General features: G+C 37.3%; 1 protein-coding gene across 2 annotated transcripts in view; it reads left to right on the plus strand.

Annotated features, from left to right (window-relative positions):
- The window catches only part of LARS2 (leucyl-tRNA synthetase 2, mitochondrial), an 83,140-nt gene extending 59,800 nt beyond the window's left edge, over positions 1-23,340 (plus strand). Inside the window, exons 15-21 of one of the 2 annotated variants that reach the window (XM_082281473.1) lie at positions 3,327-3,430; positions 4,589-4,771; positions 7,422-7,591; positions 8,590-8,667; positions 10,698-10,809; positions 17,392-17,519; positions 22,974-23,340. In XM_082281473.1, coding sequence (XP_082137599.1) covers positions 3,327-3,430; positions 4,589-4,771; positions 7,422-7,591; positions 8,590-8,667; positions 10,698-10,809; positions 17,392-17,519; positions 22,974-23,153 — 955 coding nt within the window. In that variant the 3' untranslated portion in view covers positions 23,154-23,340. The remainder of the gene's footprint in view (positions 1-3,326; positions 3,431-4,588; positions 4,772-7,421; positions 7,592-8,589; positions 8,668-10,697; positions 10,810-17,391; positions 17,520-22,973) is intronic. The other variant, XM_082281474.1, reaches the window with a different exon arrangement.
- The last annotated feature ends 216 nt before the right edge of the window (positions 23,341-23,556 follow it).

A 23,556-nucleotide genomic window follows, 5' to 3' on the forward strand; every position in this document is an offset into this window, starting at 1 on the left:
CCCTGGACTCAGCTGATAGTGACTGACCTAGTCTTGTCTTCACTCCAGGGCACAGCACTTGGGCTCTCTCAGCCTTTCTAAAGGTGCAGGGTGCGAATAACATGCAGTGAGCTCCCTTGCTAGGGCTATCCCTTCTTCTGAATTCGCTATTTTATCACTGTGGCAGGCTCCACAGAGTTCTTCCAGCCAGGTCATTTGTAATAGGACTGAAAGTCCTGCTGTTCACCCTGCACAGAGCAAAGCAAAGAGCATGAGGGCACAGCACTGAATTCCTGGTCTGTCGGTCACGCTTGCCCTACCATCCATCGCATGGTCCTATACAGAGAGATCAATCTGTCATAGAGATGAACTTGTATATGAGCATTGAAAAAAGAAGATGGATTACACACTTCATAGCTAGCACAGCTGATCCGTCTCAGAGGTGTCAGGCACACTTTGCAGGTGGGACATACAACACAATCAAAAGCTGTAATATGGCCAAGGTCTCAGTGCGGATACTCCAGCATGAGCACCAACAAACAGGCAGGTGAAGGCCTATCCCGTTCCAGCATACCTACAATGTGAAATGTGACCAAGCATTCAAAGAAACTCCAGACACCTCTTCTGTGCCAGAAATATCAGTGTGTCTGAAAATGGCTTAATTTCATTATTCTCAGTGTTTTGGATCAGGAGGTATTTATGATGCCATGACCAGGTGCTGCAGTATTTAGGTCAGGTTTGCATCACCCCTTCTGTGCTGCAGCCCCTTGGCATTTCCTTATGTAGCCAAGAAATGCATCCCTGCCTTTGAAGGGGCATGTTTGAGATGTGCAGTTTTATTGACATGAATTCAAGTGTAACTCTGCATGTGAACGTGAGATGGAGCCACCACAACACTGCCAAAATCACTGTGCATTCAGCACAGGGCTCAACTGGTTTTACAGCCCTGTGTTTAGTAGATGGGCTCTGGCTTTCTCATTTTGGGCATGTCTCCATACTCCTGTGGTCTCCCACTAGGAACACATGGTTGGTGGTTTTTCCCCATACTTGGTAATGTATTTTGTATTGCATTTTTGTAGCCTCTGTCAGCATAAACAAAAACAAAAAATGCTTGTTCCTGCATCCAGCTTTTAGTAACTTGGCGTATGATCTGAACTAACTCTTTGTCATTAAAAATAAGTGTTCCTTGAAAAATCACTTCCAGTGGAGAGCCCTATCTGATTTGGATGATCTGGCTACCTCATTAGCTTTATTTTAGATAGCAGGAAGTGTAGCTATTTTAATAACTGTTTGAGATCTTAAACAGACTGAAGTACTGAATGACAGGGAGGGGATTTTTTTTTCTGTGGTGTAATGTCTCTAGTTTGTAGAAGAAGTACACTAAACTGTTATATCCTGAAGCATTTTCCCACCATTATTGTTGATAGGGTTACAAAGGTTTTGTTCCAAATTTTCACCTTCTTATTCACTTGGATAATTTATAATACTTTTTTAATATTTTAGATTATTTTTGCATTCTATTTTAAAATCATTTTTCTTGGTTTTGCTTTCTAAATTTGACTTCAATTCTCATTCCCTTAAGTTCCTTTACTTCTAAACAAGATTTTTCAGTCAACCTCTGAAATATTTAGAAAATACTTACAGAGATGCTTGAATTGCTGCTCTTACTTAACATTGTTGATAAAACCAGGTGGCGTGGCAGAGACTCATACTTCTTTGTGACTGTGTGATACATCAATATGTGCCAGTACTTGTAGAATATTTTTAAGTATACAAAATATGCAAGGAAGAAAACTCATGTTCAGACTTGAACATGTTGAAGATAAAATATGAAGCCTGTCACTTTTTCTCCCAGTTTAAAGTTTTGTTTTCAAATATCTCCTTACTTTGGAGACATCAAAAGTGTTTAAAGACTAGTACTTGGAAGATATCTGCTTTAGTGTGGTAGAAACATGCCTAATTGTTATATAATTTAATAATACTCTAATTGCATTATTAAATTACTTTGTTTTAAATCATGAGATAAATTGTCATGTAATTTATATTTCTTAATAAGGTAAAATGCTATATTAACTCCTTAACAATGAGTCATGTTTTGGGTTATGACTTTTCCATACATGGGGTTTTACTATTTCTTTTTTAGATGGGTATACTCTGGCTTTAAAATAAAAGAAGTCAATAGGAGTAATATATCCTTTTTACATAAGTTGTTTTGTGCACATTTGAGGCCTCGTTGGGTAGAAGTGCAGAGAATTTGGATTGTTTAATGTTGAGCACACGTCAGCATTAGGAGGTGCAAGTCAGTATTAACCAGTGCTGATGATCACGTCCTCCAAAAGGATGGTCGCTGATGTCCCTGTGTTGGAGGATCCCATGAGAAGGCTTCCAGACTGTGTATGCCTTCTGGGACTGGCTCCATACCTCCTTCCCTGTCCCCTGCTGTTCTTGAGGCTGTTAGAACTGCCTCACTTTCCTGTCCTACTAAGTGGGAACCGAAAGCTTTAGGGATTAATTTTGTTGCCTTTTCTTCAGTGAAAACAGTGACGGACGTGTGACTCAATGCATTAGAAATGCAAGATCATTAAAGGAGGGGGCCACAATAATGTATCAACCAGAGCAGTGTTTACTTAGAGTTTATTTCTTGCTGAGTGCACCACTGCCCTTCAAGGCTCTTTTTAGCCCTATTGTATACTCATTTCATGAGAGTTTACTCTCCCTGATGTAAATTTTCCTAGAAAACTAAGGTGCTACAAAATTGATGCACTGAGATATGAACTTTTCAGCATTGCCCTTTTTCTAGTGTACTCTTTCATACTAGCCTTCCTGGCTAGTGCTGCAAAGGGACAAGGCATGTGGGTGGTTATGTTAGAGAAACTGTCTTATCTGTTTATAGAGAGAAATGTGCAACAACATTGATTTGTTCAAAATCCTGTGCTCCTCAGAGAGAAGCTAGAACTAAATATTTGTAAGACAATGAGGTCAGGTACTTGAATGCTTTTACACAAGAGATTTAGCTTGAAGTTAGGGAACTTGTACTGTTGGCCAAGAAACTTCTGTGTATTATCCATATGCTAATTTAAAAAGTGATGTTAGAATAAATTAGTACTAAGTCAGGGTACTAGAATGTGAGCAGAATGCAAGTAAATACTTATACTTGCCAGACAACCACCATGAATAAATGCACAAAGTACTCTTTCTAAGGTAACAACTATTTATGTATAGTCAACTTGAAATTCTTGTTTCATTAAAAAATTGTGCCTGATTGGCTCAACACCTGAGGCTTATCATAAAGTATGCTTTTGAAAGCTCTTTTCAACAGAGAAGTTTCTTTTTCCTTCCATCCTTAGGGAGCCTTTCCATAAGCTCTTGGTTCAAGGTCTTATCAAGAATCAGACATTCAGACTAACAACAACAGGCCAGTGTTTGAAGAGAGAGGAGGTTGATCTCACAGGTAAGAGAAACTGCATGGGAAAATCAGCATAGGTGCATCCCTAAAGCCAGGGACTGCTTCAGTGTACAAGTCTCAGTGCTGGGAAAATTTGGAAGAGTAAATGAATCCTTCTAATGTTTAAACTGGAGAGCAACTTCTGTGAGTTTTGGATTTGTACGCACTGCTGAGTGCACAGAGATCCTACTAATCCAGCAGCTTTTAATTGCATCCAAATGCAGAAATGGTGCTGTGGTATTATTTTAACTCCCGTGTAGTCCAAAAGATCAAAAGTCAGTTTTGTTAAGACAGTGCTCAGCAGCCTGCTGAATGGAGCCAGTTAGTCCCAGCAAAGAGACAACCTACAAAAACATCATGGCAGAACTAATACAGGTGCAGGTGTATTCAGTAGATATTAGGAATGTAAAACTTGTAGGAAACAGTGCTGTTTCTCAAACTCTTTCCAGAGCCTTCATTGCATAAGCTGGACCAGCAAGTCATTGCTATGGCAGATGTAGCAACAAAAATGGTTTGGTCATGTTTGCTTCCCTTAAGCATTCCTCTCATACATCTTTGTTTTCACTGGATACAAACCCTGTAAGTCAGTTAAAAATCAACCAACCAACCCACCCTCTTAAGTTTTGCCACTCTGTTATCCTATTTTCTTCTAGAAAAGATTGACCTCTTTTTCAGTGTAAATGCCCCATTCTGTCTCTAAATTCATGCAAGAGAAAGCATGCTCTTTTCAGGATAACTGACTGCAATTGGAACCTATAAATCTGGTATTTGTAAAAGCTAAGTACAGGTCAGAATTGTATCCAATCAGTACAGCTATCTAGGAAGTTTATTTAAATGTCGTGGTTATAACAAAGCTTAAATATCAGGAGCTGTCAAGGCAGCACTTAGGATGCATGCCTGATACAGCTTCCAACTGGTAGGAGACTTTTTGTCATGATGTGATGGAAGCGTTAGGATATTACTGGTGTTAAAATGTTGACATAGGAAAAATATGGGAAGGAAGAGAGTGTTTGAAATGGGTGGTATTCCTCTTTAGGCTGTTTTGGAAAAAAAACCCAGAACACTATCAGTAGTTGTTTCTTCTCATGCTTAGGGAACAAAATTAATTGCTGTTACAAATGAGCAAAATTTGTTTCAGTATTTTTTGTATGTCTTAATATTTAGGAACTGAACCAGTTCACCTGAAAACTGGTGAGAAGCTCCAAGTTTCTTGGGAAAAAATGAGCAAATCTAAGTACAATGGAATAGACCCTGAGGAAATAGTGAAAGAGTATGGCATTGACACCCTACGTCTTTACATTCTGTTTGCTGCTCCTCCAGAACAAGACATTTTGTGGGATGCTAAAAGTAAGTCACATTGCTTCTGTTGTTTTTGTTGTGGGCTTGTTTCTTTTTTCTCAAGTATTATATCTTAAACACAAAATTAATACAGTTCTTGATGCCCAAGTTTTGGAAAAAATGAATTTAAAAAGTATCATAAACAGGTTTTATAATAAACAGTTTTGCTTGTTTCTTTTAAAAGAGAGGGTCACAAAGCTGTCACTGAGAGGCAAACTTGCAAGATTATTGCAAGCAGCTTACCTCTTATAAGCTAAAAGCACATATGAAAAGTACTTCTTAAGTTGTATTTTCTTCTGAAAACTTGGACCTCATTATCTTTTTTTTAATTAGCAATGATTGATTAACTGAAAATTATTTTTCTTTATAATCTGTTTTTTCTGGTCATATCAGATCACAGATACAACTTTACAATATTTTGTTATTTGCATTTATTAACATGCATGCAGTGGCTTATGTAAGCTGGACTATGAAATACTTTTCAGAAGAATCTCATTAGAAGATAATCAGAGTTCCTAGTAATTAGTATTTCTAGATATGACATTTTTATGAACTTACTTCTTGAATAAGTTAAGAATTACCCTCCTGTGCACTTATTTACTCCTATCATGCAATTCCTCATACTGACAGGTCTTAATTTCTTTTATCTACTGTGGTTCATGCATTTTAATGTAGTCTTATACATTCATTTACATTTCACTTTCTTGTTGCATAAGGCTTTAAAAAGACACTTCACACCTGGTTTCAAGAAGTGTAGTTCTTCATTCTTTCACGTGTTAAGTTCTTAACTACTTAGTTCAGCCTGAGCTAAACTTTATTTCAGTTGTGTCTGCCACCCTTTATATTCATGTGTGTTCCTTTATATATTATTGCACTACTGTATATACTGGAGGAGTGGGCTTTTTGAGTTCTCAGTCAGCTTTCTGTCACCATCTAATCACAACAGTAGAGAGCTAGGCATTTGAAAAGGTCTCTTAAAAAAATGAATCACTTAGAATCAAGCCTTAACAGCTGCATCCCGAACACTACCCAGATACACAATTCCCTCTGAGGCAGCTAATTTGGTGATACACAATCTTTTTGCTGTATTTTTTGATCTTGAAAATGGAATAATTAAATTACCATGGGGATAATGTGTACCAAATCTTAGTTGCAAAGTATACAAGAGCTTGGTGATTAAATGTTTTGTAAGAAAGTAAAGCACATGCAGTTATAATGTTGGCAAAAATGCATTTAGTCATTAAAGCCAACCTGTTTACCACTTGAGAAATACAAAGATAGATTTCAGGGTCATTTCATGTTAAAGAGTATTGGAAAATGTGAACAAAAGGAGATTTTGGCAGCCTAAAGATATTTCCAGGGGAGAAGAAAATAGAAAGTTAGGTGAAAAGCATCTCTTAAGTCTTTACACTTTGGTCTGAATTTCTTAATGATAACAAAATCATGAATGTTTAAATTAAAGAAATCAAGTAGGTTGTGTTGGGTTTGACCTTGGACTAGATGTCAGGTGCCCACCAAGCTGCTGTATCACTCCTTGCTTTTCAGTTGGACAGGGGGAGAAAAGTACAGCAAAAGGCCTGTGGGTTGTGATAAGGACAAGGAGATCACTCAGCATTTGCCATCATGGACAAAACGGACTCAAATGAGAAATTAATTTAATGTGTTACCAATTAAAATTAGAGTAATGAGAAGTAAAACCAAATTTATGCCTTCCCCTCACCCCCTCCCTTTTTTCCTGGGCTCAACTGTCTCTGTCATACATGGGGGAAACTCCTAGAAGCTTCCCAGAGAAGCCATCCTTGCAGCCCGTCACTACCAAAACTTTGTCACACAAAGCCATTAGAGGAAATTCTCTCACTCAGAGAATATTAGATACTGGTTCTCAGTTGTCATGATCCTTCTCTTCACTAGATTTGTTTTGATAGCCTTTTGATGATTGCCCTCCAGGCTAGATTCCTCATCCTTTCAGTGGTGGACATCAAGGCAGGGTCTCTCATCATTCTCTCCTGTGGTGTGAGCAGCCATGGAGTAGGACTGATGCCTTCAGGGTCAAGGTGAACACAGCTTCACAGTCTCCCATCCCAAACTAAACTGCGTCAAAAGAGGGTACCAAGGATCAGAGCCTGTACTCATTAGCACAGTAGCATCTCTGTAGCAACAGAAGTATACATACTATCTAAAATCTAATTTGAAAGAAACTTCTCAGTTTGAAACAAATGTGTGTGCATATTTGTAAATATATATACATATATGTATGTATGTATGTATGTATGTTTGTATTCTGCCATGAGTTCAAAAAATGAGAGCTTGTACAACTCCTTTCTGGAGTCATTAAAACACCAGATGAGCATTCTAGCATTGGCATAACATTGGGTTATTTTACAGATTTTAGCAAATATTCTGTGCTGTATTCTTGCTATATATATGTTTTAAAGTCATTGCAGAAAAATATTTTTATCTTGCAGGTTTTTTTCCGTTAGAGCAACTCAACATTACTTGTAAAGACATTTTTAATTGCATTGATATCTTTTATTTAAAATAGAGAGGTTTTTTAAAAAAAAAAGTTCAACTCCAGTGTTCTGTTCCTGCTTTTCTTTAAAGTTTTGGATTCTTTACTTGTAACTGACATTTGTTTCTGAAAATCTTTCATTAATCTCAGCTGATGCCATGCCAGGTGTTCAGAGATGGCAGACGCGCCTCTGGGCTCTTGTAACCAAACTTATTGAAGCGAGGACTTCAGGAACCATGCCCAATCCTGAGCTTCTGAATAAGAAAGAGAAGGCTGAAGCCAGAAAGATCTGGGAGCAGAAGAATCTGGTGATTTCTGAGGTTAATAGAAACACTTACATAGTTTTCAAACGACTAAATAAGTTGTTTCTTATGCTAAAACCATATGTTTGACTTAGAGAGCCAAAAGCTTTTTCTCCAGATGAGTAGCTAAATTTTTTTAAGTGAATTATTCTCTATGTAAATAATTTTACCTATCTACAAATTTTGTGAAACAGAACTTACTTAAAGGATGTATGCCTCATTTAAGGAATGAAATGTTGTGACATTAAAGTTTTGTCAATCAGGGGTTTGAGTAACTGCATTTCAAGCAACAAAACTGTAGGTGGGTTCTGTAGGTTACCCTAACAAAAGCTTTTGATCTCTTTGCTTCATACCTCATTATCATGCCTGCTGTTTCATATAGAATGAAAAAAGCCACTGGTGAAAATATATTAGCATAGCCTTGTAAAAAATACTGAAATGGTTGTTCATCTCTGGTTATGTGTTGTCTCCTGCTGTGATTCGTATCAATTCAATTAACCAAGACTCAAAAGGAGACATAAATACCTGCAAAATTCACTTCAAGTATTTTCTATAGATAAAAATTTTTGCCATTTTAATCCCTGCTGTGAGGGATATTCCAGATCATTTAACAGACTTAATAATTCTAATCTTGTAATCTATGAACAAGCTTTCACCAGTATAAATGGATTTACAAGAGAGAAGGCCTCTTGTAGGGGCAAAGGGAATATATTTTATTAAAGGAAATAAGGGGTGACTAATGCACATTTTTCATAGCATTGATTGAAGCTTTTTAAATCCTGAAACAGAAAGAAAGTTAATCAGTTGAATTTTTATATGATTGTTATTTTCCCATACACACATATGATTGCACATATGATGTGTTTGCATACCAAAATGATTTTCACAGAAGAGGTAAGATGCATGTATTTCACAAATTGAAATTGATTATCAGTTATGTTTTTCATTTAAAAACCCAGTATTCCAAGTTTGAGAATTTTAAGTAATTAATGACAGACCTTTTCTTCTAATACAAGGTAACTGAGTACTTCACAAAGGATCATTTGTTCAATGCAGCTATTTCCCGATTGATGAGCCTCACAAATGTACTCCATGTAAGTATGTGATATTAATTAAGGTATTTTTCTCTCAGCCTTCCTGTCGGTCTTTACACGAAGCAGTAGCTGTCTGAGCTATAGCTCCAGCTGTCTGTAAGTCATTAACTTCATTAACAGTGTTACTAAGTCAAGAGCCTAGTTGAGTTACTCAGTTCAAATGCAGCATGTTCTAGTATCACTGTAACCCTGAAATATAAACAGTTTTGCAGGAGGAGCTTGATGGTATTCGATCCACTAGACTCTGATGTTTATGTCTGCATCCTGTAATTTCAAGAGGATACATTTTGTTTAGTTCTGTTCTTTGTTCTCTTGATTTTAGCCAAGTTGAGTAGGTAGCTAGGTATAGTAGTACATTTTAGAGTTACTGAACATTCTGATATAAAAAGGGTTATTCTTTGCAAGGAAAATCACACATAGTCAATCCTCAAAGACAGCTTACACTGCTGAACTTAAGTTTTAAGATTTTTTATTTAGATTATGTTGTTTATTAGCCAGTGGTGATAGATGAAATATAATAAACTATTATCATTATTTTTGTTACTACTCTTAGATCTGGTTGAGCAATCCTTCAGGCATATAATGGTAAACTGATATAGATCAGAAATTAAATACAATTTTGAAAGTTTCAACTTCTTTGTTGAAATACCATTTTATACCTTATGGATTCCAAGGAGCTTATTGGCAAAATCAAGGAATTTAACAAGAAGTTAAGTAGGTTGTGCATGGATACTGTATTGGAACAACTTAAGCCTGGGATCCTGTGTGATGTTGGGAAGGTAACACACAGTTCTTTATCTCCAACTCAATGACTCATAGGCATTTGGAGCTAATGGAAGGTGGAATGAGCAGTAAAAAAAAATTAAACTCAGTGTCCTACAGACAGCCAGATACTTGAACACTGATGTATTTCTTGAGCAAAGAAGTCAGTGCAGTATCTTTGAAGAACAAGTTTCCGCCTAGAATGCTGACACTTCCTCTTTTGCTCCCAATTGAAAGGAGAAAGTGGAAAGGTGGGCAAGGATTAAACATTGAAAGCAGGTAGTAGTTACTAAAGCTTACCCAAATATAGTTTGCTTATCACTGTAAGTGATAAGAAGATGCCCTCTGACAACATTTGCGGTCAAGCAAATCACTGGTTTTGGACAATTTTCTAGTTGATGACAATGTTTGTTCATCACATCAAGTAATTCTCATAAGCTGACATGTATTGACATTTTTTTGTGCTGTTTCATTAGAGGGATAGATTACAAAATAGTTGCAGCAACTGAATTTACCTTGGGGTGTAATCTCTTACACAGGCAAGGAAAGAAAAAGTTCCTCTGATTACTTTTAGTGCTGTATCTTTTCTTTTAAGTTTAAGTTTTCTGTAAGTTAAGTTAAATGGAGAAATTAAGTTCAAATTTTGCCAGTCAAGTACCTTTTGCCAGAAATTGAACATTTTCTATACTAAAGAAGCCAGACACTTTACTAAAATAATGAGAACATCAAACTGTAAAAGACTTTGCTGTCCTTTCATTCCCAAAGCTTCCTTCAGCTCTAAAACCTTCACTTTCTCACTAAATTCAGCTTTACTTTTACCACTCTGTGATCCTGTGCAATTGAACCTTGTCCAAACAAAACCTGTGTTGCATTCAGCACAGTTTGACTGTCATAAACAAGTGCTTCACCTCTTCTCAGCTCTGGTTTTGCCTAAGATTGCACTTCTAGAAAAGGCAGCACTCAAAATGATTTTGAGGGCCACTCTTCTCCACATGAGTGTGTGTTCAGAGTTCTACGCTAGAGCAGAACCCCAAGGACCATCAGCCACTTTAGGATTAGCTTCTAAATGTTAGAGAGCACTCTGTGACCAAGAGTTGTGATTTTAATTCTCCATTTTCATAAGTTTCCAATTTATTGTGAAATTATGTTCTCCTTAGCATAGACATTGATTTTAGGTTTTATTACTACATTTTCTTCTTAATTAAACTACTTTTCCCCCACCTCAGAATGTTAATAGTTTGTTTCTTTTTCTTTGTCTTTTCGCTCAGCAAGCTCCTCAGCCTCTTGTTCTCCACAGCACAGAATTTGAAGATGCTTTGGCTTCACTCTGCATTATGGTTGCACCTATGGCTCCCCACATTGCATCAGAGATGTGGAAAGGTATTTATAAACTTTATATAGATGTTCCAGGAAAAAGGACAAGAAATTTGCAAAAATGTCTCTCACTCAGTATATGTGTCACTTATCTCTGAATTCTTCATCTAGCTTGTCACCTTCTGTCATAATTGTTAAACAAACTTGAACCTTGTGGCATTCCCACATCTCTTTCTCCCTTTGGTTTCTTTTTCCTTGAATACAGATGTGGATTTCTTGAAAGTAGGCAGAGAAAGGGAGAAAGAAGAAAAATTCAAGACAGTACTTGCATGAGGAATTCATATGTCAGCTGCTAACTGCTCCTGAATATGGATGAATATGGATGGCATTATTAAGAGCTGAACACCAGGACAGAAACAGCCCTTTTTCAAATAACATTTTCAGAGTCTTTTTCAAATAACTGTTTCAGAGTCACAGGTATTTTCTTTCAGGAATTCAGGCAAAGAGAACCATATCAGAGGGCTGGATACTAAAAGGACTAAAGGAGTGTTCAGTAAAAATCCTACTCTTTTAGAATCCTCCAGAGACTGAGGGACATTATGCTGTAAATTAACCTGCCATGGAGAATGGGAATGGTAGATAGGATATCTTTTTTAAGACCTGTCACAGTTGTACATGTCTGAATACCAAATGGGCTAAGTTGCATGGTGCTGATACAGTTAAAGCCTGTGAAATAAGGGATATGCATGCCAGAGTTCAGCAGCTGATTTTAAGGTTTATTGGGAAAAGTCCTAAGATGCTTGTGGGAAGATAGAAATATATTCTGCGTTGTGGCGGGCCACAAACTGCTGTGTGGTTTTGGACCTAGTGTTAGCTTTTGGATGCTGTTTTAATGGGTTTATTTTCAACGGTAATCCCAAAAAACATTACACATTCAAGTGTTTGCAGCGCAGTGCTACTAATCTGATTATATTTCAATATTGTGCATGGCCCTGTAATGTTAATTGCCAAGGAAAGACTGCTCTTGTTCAAAGCAGTAACAAAGAGGCGGAGCCTATAGAAACAAGATGATTCGGTGGGGAGAGTGGGATGGGTTTTTGCATGTGTTTTCATTTCCAGTGATTTTAAAATGTCTTAGTAGAATACTATGTCTGGAATAAAAGGTGGCATCAGACATGATCCATCTGGTCTTTTACTATGACATGCCATCTAATGAAAAGAATACTGAAGAAAAGTAATTAGCATGACTATCTTCCACGTTGGTGGCAGATGGAGGCAGAAGAGATCCTAGATAATTACTTATACATACATTGCCTTCTGAACTTGGAATTCTAATATATGTTAGGAAATACAGAATTATCAACTATGGTTGATAAAATGACAAAGAGCACTAGGGTATCTTAATTAACAACTTGTCAGACATAAAGCTTAATCCTGTAGCATTTTGAATGTTAGATAAGGAAGTCTTTTCTTGCTACTAAAATCACTGGAGAATGAAAATGATAAACATTTTCTGGATCTCCCTCTGATGTAGGAATGAAAAGGAAGCATATGAAAATTGGAACTGCATTGTCCTTAGCCTCTGTCTGCATTTAAAGATAAAATTTTACTTGTGTGGTCCAAAGACATGTGCATTGTAATTCAGTGCAGCAATCATAAAAAAATCATTGTGTGTTGATTATTGCCTGAAGAATTTTATTACTAAATTTGAAAATGGCAGTATCTTTTAGCATGGTGATCATTGCCTTATACTGAAGTTATTAAACAATCTTATCAGGAGAATGTACATACATTTAACTGCTGCATTGTGGTAAGAAGACTGTATTTTTTGGAAATAGCCAACATCTAGCAGTTCTGTCCTGGGACTGGGATTTCATATTAAAGATTCCCCAAGTTTTGAATTGCACTCTGGTTCCACCAAGTCATGTTGCTCTTCTGATGTAAACAATTTCTTAAACTTTGTATAGGTGATGATGCTTTATTATTTTAAATAATTTCAATATGAAAATTAGGGTTTCTAAATACTCTCTTTAGTTTTCTCTGTGCTTTAGTTCTCCATACAGAGAGAGAATAAGTCTCTCCTTTTGTACCTTGGCTTTGCATCTAAATGTCGGGATAATGCTGCTTCCTCTTTCGTAAATTAGTCAGGAAAAGGAGTTTGTATATTGTTAGTTCTATAAATTGCACCTATAGCAGTGAACCCCACTCTTTGTTGGAAGCTGCTTGAATGGTGTTCTGTAAGTGCCTCACCTTTCAGCAGCTGAACAGTAGCAATCCATGATACTTTGTGTGTGAAGAAGTTCTTTCTCCTGCCTTAGAGGAGGAACAGTTTTTGGTATTTTGGTGTGTCAGCCTAATGGTGTTAATTGTGCAGTGAATGCACTGGTTTATCGCTCAATAACATAAAAAGCAACCATAGCCCCTCAGTATGGGAAGAGTTCATCCGGCTGATATCTTGGCAGTTTATGAACACTAACAGGATGAGGAAATCAGTTTCCTTCCTGAAACCTTGTATCTAAGGAATATACAGGCACTATTTGAGACTTTTTTTTTAGTTTGTTTGTAGTAGTACAGTGTTTTGCTGTTCAGACAAGGATATGAAACTGCTTATTGTGACTTGTTAAATTTTTATTAGAGATGGCACATGAAAGATAGGTATACCTTTGATAAACACATCTTAGGAAATACTGAAATTAAACATAATTTTTGGAATTTTTAATGGTATCATTGTCTTAGCAATATTTTAACTGTCACTACAATTGCTCTTTTGCAAGAATTTATCTAAATTCAGCCCTTGCTCAAGAAGGCTTCTGTAAAGAATGGGGTTGAGGAAAAACTAATTAATGTTGCAGATTTTAACTGAAAATCTGAATGTAGAAATCCCCCTTCACAAATCCAAGAAGAAACATGATTTGGAGTTTAAAAATATATTTTTTTTTCTCCAAGAGTAGTAACCTAAAAGGAAGGAAAGCAAGTCTTTCAAATGGAGGAAGACATTGTTTTAAGAAGGTTAAAAGGATTTCTGTGGAGTTTGCTCGGTTGCAAGCACATCCTAGAGTTAGCTTACTGTAACCCAGGCTTTTCACGACTTAGTTCTGTACTCCTGTACCAGTGGTATAATACAGCTTTTCTCAGAGCTGTCTGGAAATAGCTGTTACCATTCTGTGAGATTGCAGACTGTTTCACTTATGACTGACAGACATATTCTTCCTGAGCTGCAGAAAGGTATTTCAGATATGTAACTTGCCTGAATCTGTCAAATAGGGAGATTCATTAAATAGTAAAAAGCGTATCAAGAAGACAGTAACGCGGTAGCACTGCCAGAAAGAGACTGCGCAAGCGAGTAGATACTCACCCAAAATGTCTCTCCACTTGCCCTTATACACTCCTTATCTGAGCTTTTTAAAAATTTTTTCTGCTTTGTCTGCTAGTGTGGTGGATTTTACTTAACACAGATTTCTATTGTTTCAATTTAGCTAAATCAAAAAATTAGCAGTATTTGGATATTCACCCTCACAGTCATCTTATACTTCCCCCTCTGATCTTCTTAACATTTTTTGTTAGAAAATGCCTGGTCCTAAACTCTGATACTGCCGTTGTTTCAAATGCTTTCATTAGCTTCCTTTTATCACCCACTAAGACTTCCATCTTCCTTCCCTTTTCTGCTTTAACCTCACTGTTCCAGGGCTTGTCCCAAGCCAGCTCTTTCTCAATTTACTTCATAATCACAACTTTTCCTCTGGTCTACATAATTTTGTGTCCAAGTAGCTGCACAATTACTGGAATTTTACAGATAATTGTTTCCAGTACTTTTTTTCTATAAGACTAAAGTTACCTTGCTGTCCTAACGCCTTGCTGATACACCATTGCTCCCACGTCTTCCTTCTTAAATCTCTTTAAAATGAGAATCTGCTCTTCCCTGTCAAATAGCACCTATGGGGAAGTGGTATGCTTATGAAATACTCCTGTAATGCTAGTAAAACATTGCCCTGAGCTGAAAAGTTGTTAGACTGGTCCTGTCCCCTCTTTCTCTCAACTTGCTAATTTACAGTAATACGGTAGTCGTTTAACTTGGTGTTTTAAATTGGGTTCTGATGCTGTGAGTTACTGGTAAGGGAAACCTTGCTCTAGTATTAGCCTGCTAGTCTGTAGAAGTCAGTTGAAGCAGATCCAATAGCAAGATCAGGGCTTGCTGAGCCCTGATCAAAAACTGAGCACAAGTACTGTCTTTGATCTGTCCTGTACAGACGGGTAGATATAAGTAAACAGCTTACAGTAAGTAAAAATGTACTCAGCTTTCTGTCCTGCATCTGTAAGAGAATCTATAGCCATAAAAGCAAAATACATCAAAAGATATGATGCAAAATGCACACCACTTCGTAAAATGCACTTCACTAAGCACTTTCAGGTACAGTAAGACAATGAAATAGGTTTTTTGTGTTTTCACAATCAAAGTTTCAGAAATGGTCCATTTTTAATGTCTCAAACAGTGCTTTTTTCTAGTGTCTCAGAATCAAGTGGGAAGGCTGGAGAAGGGTTCTGTCTAGGTCTTCACAAGTGGACCATCACCATTGTGGATGAAGTTTCTGGTTTAGTGTGTTGAATTTTGAAAATACAAACCAAATCATTATGTTTTCTGTGTTCTGCAGCTTACAAAATGTGAATTATGGCAGGAAGCCAAACAGGCAACTTAACTAAAACCTTCATTTTGGTTTCCTGTCAAACTTTTTTCTCAAACTAGTTCTGTTGACTTTTCTACTTCTCTTTTTCTATGGATGAGCTCATCGCTCATTTTGTAGCAAGAAAATGAACCAAAAGATTGACACTGGGCTTACTCACACTTTGCTTTAGAATACATTTTAATTATTTTTTTATTACTAGGTTTATTAGGACTGACAGCCTCTACAGGAAGTAAAAGTGACCCTGGTTTTGCTTTTGTACATAGAACCTCTTATATCAGAAAGTGAGTTTTAAATAGTTTGAAGAATTCTCTTCAACAGGAAAATAAGGAGTGGCCAGCATGCATGCTTCTGCCACAAGGCATGTGATCAGTTGGAAAGAAATGAGCTCATCTGGATGTTCAAAAGCCAAAAAGGAAAGAATCTAACAGCTGTTGTCTTTGCAGTCAGTGTGATAATGAATCATCAATATGAAGATTTTTTTCTGCTTGAGTTCCTATCTTTTGCTCTACTGCTGCAAAAGAAAAAAAAATACACAAAATCAGAGCCACTGAAGTGTTTTAATAAATTATTTACCTAATAAATAGTTGTTGTCATTAGGAAATGTGCGTGTTCTTTCTTGCCATTAGAAATAGCTCCCATCGGTCCTCCCCGCTGCCCCTTTCTGAGTCATTCAGCAAATAGCATCACTGTGTGTCATTTTACCAAAGCACTTTGTCTGAAAAAGGACTGAGAAAAATGTGGTGGATTTTTCTGGAGGAAGTTGCATGGTCTTTATGTCCATGTTTGCTGTTACTCCCCGTATGAGTCTAAACAATGCAGCGAGCTGAATTGATGTATGCACTGTGCATGGGTGGGGTTTGCGCCTATGGCTGCTGTCGTGCTGTGTTTTGAACAGCTTCAGTGCCTCAGTCTCACCAGTGAATCTTGTGTTGATGGGTTTTCTTTATGCTTTTGCTGAAGTTTCCCTAAACCAGATGAGATTTCACATACATTTTGCAGTTCTGAATGAAGCATGCGCTTGTTAAAAGTTTTAGTCTGTGTTCATATTCATACACAGAGAATGCTTTTAATTTAAAAATCCCCCAGCTCTGTGAGAATCACAAGAGCAATCATCATCAATATTGATCATATTTGACAGCATCTTGTTAAATGAAATCTTTGTATTTTGTCATACAGCTGCAGTAAACAGCAACATAAATCCCACTCAGAAGCTTTTTATGCAGTTACAGAATGCAGCTTCAGAATGACTTGCATCCTATTCTCCTATTACTTAAACAAATCAGGAATGAATTATCTTGGGAAGACCATAGCTGGTTTAATAAAAGGAGATCATTTATACACATTTTAGAAAATTTTAAAAATAAAATAAAAGGATAAAATATTTCAGAATGTAAAAATTGTAAGAAGGAGAGCAAGCTGCGCAAGGCATTCCTTTGTATCACCTTTAATTTGTGAGAAAATATACTTCACAAAACAGAGGAAATCTTGCAAGTTGATTGACTTGCAAATTTAGAAACTACCCAGATATTACAGGTGGTAAAATAATGAGCCACAATTGTTTATCGTTCTCAGTTAGTAAAATTTTAATCAAACTGGTGGCATTACTGAAAATAAATGCAGTATTGTGATTGGCTTCTAGAAGCAGAGGTCAGCTTATGTTGCAGTATTACAATTTAAAATAATAAGCAGTGGTCTTCTGTGCTCTTGGCAAAGTTATGGAGTGTTAATTTAAATCTACAGTGTACCCACATTGTTAATATCCTTACACATGATATAAAACAAATGATTCAAAGATGTGTATCTTTCTGTTTATAATGTGTTGTATGGTAATCTAAACAATGTTATTTCCTCCTATGGCACTTGCTTTTAAAGTCAACTTTATCCTGATCTAATTTGTCAAACAAATTCCAAAGACCAAATGTTCTGGTTATAGTACAGATGAGTTTTTACTGGTTTTGTTTTCCAGGTTTGGCACATATGCAGAATAAACTTTGTATTCATCATCACTGGGATGTTGATGTTCTGCATCAGTCCTGGCCCAAAGTAGACCCAGAGTACCTTCAGCCATCAGATGTTGTGGAGATGTCTGTCCTGGTAAGAGCATTTTGATTTATTTTCAGTAGTGGCCAAGTAATGTGTTATGAGCCCAGAGGATGATGGAATTTCTGCTCTTGTGGAAGTTCCCTTAGGAGATGGCTCAGTGAAAGTTCAAAATAGAAGCTACAATTCCAGTTGTGCTGAGTAATTAAAGTGGTTTCCTAAACAAAAAAATGTAGCAAGTCTGGAAGAGAGATGCCCTAAATATAAACCTTTCAGAGTGACTACATATTAGTACCTGTGGAGATCTGACCAGTGAATAGCTATGGGCAAGGATGATACAGTCAAAACTATGATCAAAATACAGGCCTAGATTTTGTGCCTGCTAGTGCATTTATTAACTCAGCCCTGTATAAAATGTATAATTAGGTGATATTTCTTGTGGTACCAGTCGTGCTCTGGCTCCCTAACAGAGCCAATCATAAGCTGGGTTAAGTAGTGATTTTTGCCAAATGATGTTTCCCATCTGCCTTGGACTGAATTTCTGGCACATGTCAGGAGAGTGTATTTGCAGGAATGGGGCTGAGAAAACCATCTATCTTTGGAAGTGTTGTAACTTCCAAGTCCTCTTTGAGCTCTAACGCCTTTGTGGCCTAGGGAAAGAGCTGGCTGTTCAGTGGGAGAATGGACATGTAACTACATTTAGTTAACCTGCAATTTTCCAACATGTGCATGTGCATGGTGTAGTTTACTGCCTTCTTTCCTATGGCTCTGGTTAACTAGCATGTGTTCAGGATGCTCCCAGGCATCATAAAGCTTAGTCATTAGATAGGACACAGTAGCAGCAAGTGCCACTGCAGGGCACAGAGGGAATGAATGCCTGGAGCCGAATGCATGGGATCCCTGAGCAGTGTTTCAGCTCTTCCACCGACTGACTCCTGGTCCACCTCAAGTTCTTCATGCTCAGGCATTGTGATAGTCTGTAATTAATGTAGTTGCATACTGCTAGATCTGCAGGACTCCTGCCTTTTTCACTGTTCCCCAAAGGACAATCTTTAATGCAAACATTCTAAACTTTAACGTTCTAAATTAAATTAAACACTTAAACAGTTTCTGTGTTTCTGGACATTGAATGAAATGGAGCCTGTAGAAGAAATGTCATTTGGTCATGTAAAACTTCATGTTCTGTGTGTGTAAAAGAAACAGAGCCAATGCATTTTGGTTGTATTTTTTTCTGTTCACCCCTTTGGGAGAGGGAGCAAAGCAGTTGGGTTGTTTTTGTTGAGCTGAGTTTTTTGCGGAGGAGAGAGAATGGTTGAATTTAGGGGAAGCCATGTTGCTATAGATTTCCTTAATCAAAGTATCTTTGCAACTAATTTCATATCTTGCCAGATCTCTCAGTCAGTTTATTTGAACAGAATGAGAAACACTATTAAAACACTAATTTTTTGAACATTAAACATATACCCTTAACAGAGACCAAGGAGTATGTCTTTTTGAAGGAAATTTTCAATTACCATCTTTTCCCTAACCAAAGAGAAGGACTCAATTGCCAGCTGGGGTTAATAAAAGACTTCATCTAATAGTCACTGTGGATGAATTGCTTTTTCCCTCTTTCTTGCCCTCTCTTTCTTTCTTTAAGTGATAAGCATTTAGTTATAACAGTAAAAATCTTCACTGAGGTATGGTCGGTTCTCTCAAGCTCAAAATAAGCCTTCACCTCCAAGCACAGCTAGCAAACATCTTGAATTCCAGTGTTCAGTTTATAAAGGAAGTCTTGAATGAGAAATTGTGTAATTATAGAAACGTCTTTGCAGTTGTGGTTAAAGCAAACATGTTATTAAATTTATCTTTGAAATAACAACTTCAGCAACACGGGGAAAACTCTGGACACAATGTTTTTAAGACTACACAACCAAACATGAAAATGCCTAAACATTTCACTGACAATGCCTAAACATTTCATTTTCTGCTGACATGAAATATTCCTTCTCAAAAAACAAGAAACAAGGAAAAAAAATTCTGCTATCTATAGCCACTATGAAAATTATTTTTGTTTCTTTTCCTGGTTGACTTTGTCAAAGCCATAGCCTTGTGTAACAGTCTTGTTATAATGAGAGAAAAAAACAACCCCTGGGTTCTCAGTCATATATTCATGGAAGAATATGATGTATGTAAACACCTTACTTCTGAGAAAGCAAGTGACTGGAAGACCAGAGAGACAAATTGCTTTTTTGAACTGGGAATAATTCTTAGCAATAGTGCCTACAGTGTGTGCCTGGCTTTCTACTGTAAGAGTAGGGCAAAAGGGAAATATGGGGAAACAGGGAATGTGAATGTGCAGGGAATGTGGGAAGTCTTGTGGACACTGTAGGTTTTTGTATGGCTGCAAAAATAAATTGCCCTCATTAAACCAAGAAACACTCGCAATACTGAGGAATTGGTTAGTTGCAAAGAGTCAGTGTCTCTTCACAAGGCTGTACAGTCAAACCAAGTCTTTGGGCCACAACCCTATTCTTCTCAAGCCATCAAACTGCCTCAGGCTGCCAGGGATTTGTCTGCTGAGACATTCTGGGTTTATTTCTCTTCACACAAAATACTTCATTATTTCCTGTCTGTGCTGGAGTTACGTCTTTCCATATTTAACCCAAAGCAACAAAAGCAACAAACTTACTGTATCCTTGGCTGAAACAATATAGATTGCCTACAAGAAAGACATTTAAATTCACTGGATATGCACAGTATCTGTTACTCTAAATGTTATTTCAAAGTTGAGTATTTTTAATAATACTGTATATTATTAATGCTCTGAAAAATCTGACCTGAATGTAGAGTGCCTTTCATCCTATGAGCACAATTTCCGACTAGCATTTCTCACATTTTCTAGGTGGTGCAGAACTGTTAGCAGATGTGGTCTTATAACTGATGTTTTTATAAATAAAAAAAAAAAAGTTGGTGTCATTTTTCTTGCTTTGGCATATGAGGGAGGCCTAACAGTTCTCAGATATTTATTTTCTTTCTGCCTTCTCAGAAGGATTATGCATCAATGGTAAAAAAATATTTGAGTTGAATTAAAAATTCCTCTCTGCAGCCTCAAGGTGCTTATTTTTCAGTCTGTTGTGACTTCATTTCAACTTTTGTAACCTCCGTAGTTACCACCAGCTCCCTGTAGATCTGGAATAGTGTAGAATGTCTAATCAAAAAAAAAAAAGGAAATGAGGGAAAAGAAGAAAAGAGAAAAGCAACTGCTTCCTCCCTTGGGGGAGAAAGGACCCAAGACTTGTGTATTTCTCCTCTTGCAGTTTGCCATGGTTTTTCAGAGAAACAAGGCTGCCAGCACCCAATTTTCTTGTGCTGGCACTTTTACCTGGAAGTGCCAAGGGTTATGCTGGTCTAGTGAGATAAAGAGAGATGGAGGAATAACAGAAGGCATTTGTCCTGCTGAGGACCTAAGCCCTGCACTAAAAGGATATGTGAATAGAATGCTCGTTACACACAGCATGTGATTAAATCTGCAACTGCCTGTTTTAAGAATAGTGTTAAAATGCTTCATGATGTAATATAACGTAATGAAAGCCAATGCTCAAACGTGGTGAAACCATAACCAATCTGCTGTTTAATGGGAGTTTTGGTCCCAGCTCAGAGAGTAGTGTGGGAAGATCAGGAGACATGCTGTGGGAAGGTGGAGATGTGCTGTGGGAAGGTACACAGTGCCAGGTCGCCCAGGCTTCTCGACCTTTCTAGGAAAACACAACTGCTAGCAGTCATTTATTTACCAAGTTGATTTAGACTGCTTGGCTTTTCTGTCGAGAACAGCACCAAATAGGCTAGTTGTGGAAAATTTCCCCCTGCCAACATCCATCCACTGGGACATATTCATTTGCATGATGGAGGACAGTGAATGACATTTTAACTAGGCAGGCATAGCTTTGAACTGCAGTCTGCGTGTCCTAGCAGCAAGCTGAGAAGGTTGCTTTATATTCCCACTAAAACTGTATCTGTTTGGATTTTACTGTTTTCTTTTTCCTGGGGAATGCATTTCTTCTCTGAAGTGTCCTGTCAAAAAGAACTGATTGTATTTATTTTTCATAAAAGCTTTAAAAATTAACTCCTATGTGTTTTTCAAGGACTTGACTTTACACCAGGTGCTAAAGGCAAAGTTTAACACAGCCAGCCTTTTATGATGCCGCATTATGGATGCATGTAAGAGTAGTTAAAAACCTACTGACATTATCACTGCCAATTATTGTCAAGACTAGTCAAAAAACAGAAGTGGCCAATCCTTGCTGCTTTTGAGACTTCATCTTGTTCCTTAAAAATCTGTCCCAACTTCCTCTCTCAGTGAATTGCACAAATTATTTTATTTTCAATAAAATAAAATACAAATAAAATACAGACTAGGTAAGTGAACTAGGTCTTTCTCATTTGTCATATGTTGCATACAGACATTCTGGATAAAATCCAGGTGAAAGCCAAGTCATGTACATTTTTATGTCCAAACTCCATGAAGCAATGTAGAATTTAGAATTCTACAATTTAGAAGATTGAAATCTCTTTGAAATGATCCTTAGGGGTCAGAGATCTGCAGTACCTACACTAGATTATTATGCAAGTAATGTGATTAACTGCATTTAAAAATTCAAATTATTTCATTTTCCAAAATGTGTGATTGACAGTCTTCTCATTAGCCACTGAAAATAGTCCATATAAATCTGAAAGCTTTTGTAATAATTAAGTTTATACCAGCTCCAGAAAGGTACTCAGTCAGGCTCTGTATTCTGTGTCCATTATCTACTCTCATTGGATGACGGAAAGGATTTATAAAACCATTTTATAAATTAAGGTGATTCCCACCAAAGGACTTACTCATTTTTACTTACGTGATTCTGCCCCACTGAAGCAAAACCAGCGTGGAAGCTGCTCTGAAAACCAGCCACACACAGGAAAACGTTACTTAGTGTGTAGTAGACGTCTTTGTGGTCAGTGTTGGATTAATGAGCCATGGTTTGAGTGCAGCATATAACAATGAGTGCAACATACACTAAGTTAAAGCCTGTTTTTCTAAAAATAATAAATCTTCCATTTGAATCGCTGCAAGACATTGCTTAGCTGTAAAGAATCCAAATTGCTGCCCAGAAGTTTGTACAAACCAAGATTCCCACTGGACAAACCATTTTATGCAGCTTGTGTGACTGTCACTGTTTTTAAACTTAAAAGATCTCTGCATTGCACAGTCACGTGCTGCTTGCTGTCTTCAAAACTGAGACTTCCTGTGGCCACTTCTTCAATTTTTTTTTGAGTATCATGAGTCAGAGTTTTATCTTATGGTAGATGGACAGGAGATAGGAAGAATTTTATCCTCTACTTAGAAAGTGTGGGTTTGGAGAAAGGAGATTTTATTCCACTTTTTTCCTTTCCTTTTGTAACAAGATGGATCGGATAGAAGAAATGAAATTGTAGGAAACAGTCTAGTAACTGCTGTTTTTTCTTGCTTTCATGTCTCTTTTTCAGATCAATAACAAAGCTTGTGGCAAAGTTTTTGTGCCTCAGCAAGCAGCCCGCAATTTTGAAGAAGTCCACGAGCTAGTTCTTCAAAGTGAACTTGGAGTCAAGCATCTCCAGGGACGAGCCATTAAAAAGGCCTTTCTGTCTCCCAGAACTGCCCTTATCAACTTCTTAGTGCAAGAATAGTAAAGGCTCTGCTGGGCTGTAAAAGGGAACTGGAATCTATTGAGGTGGAAACCAGTGCAAAAACACCAGTTATGGTTATTTCACAGTCATGTAAAGGTGTGAAAGAAATCTTATTAAAATCAGGTTGCTGCTAAATCTTCCTTTCAATGCAGAGAAATGTGCAGAATTAAAGTTTCTTATTGAGTCATGGTAAGATGCTGTTTGTCCATGTTCTTTGGGAGAATGAGAAGGAAGCATAGAGGAGCTAAACAATTGTAACAGAATGTAGGTGACAGAAGGTGCATGGGGCTTAGTGTCAGCCTCAGAAATATATCCTGTTGGAAAGTTGGCTTGGCTAAATGCAGATGCATAAATGTGATTCCAGGACTAAATGACTGCCCTGAATATGTGCTACCCCAAATGT

This window comes from Coloeus monedula (assembly GCF_965178545.1).
Source record: "Coloeus monedula genome assembly, chromosome: 1".
NCBI lineage: Eukaryota > Metazoa > Chordata > Aves > Passeriformes > Corvidae > Coloeus > Coloeus monedula.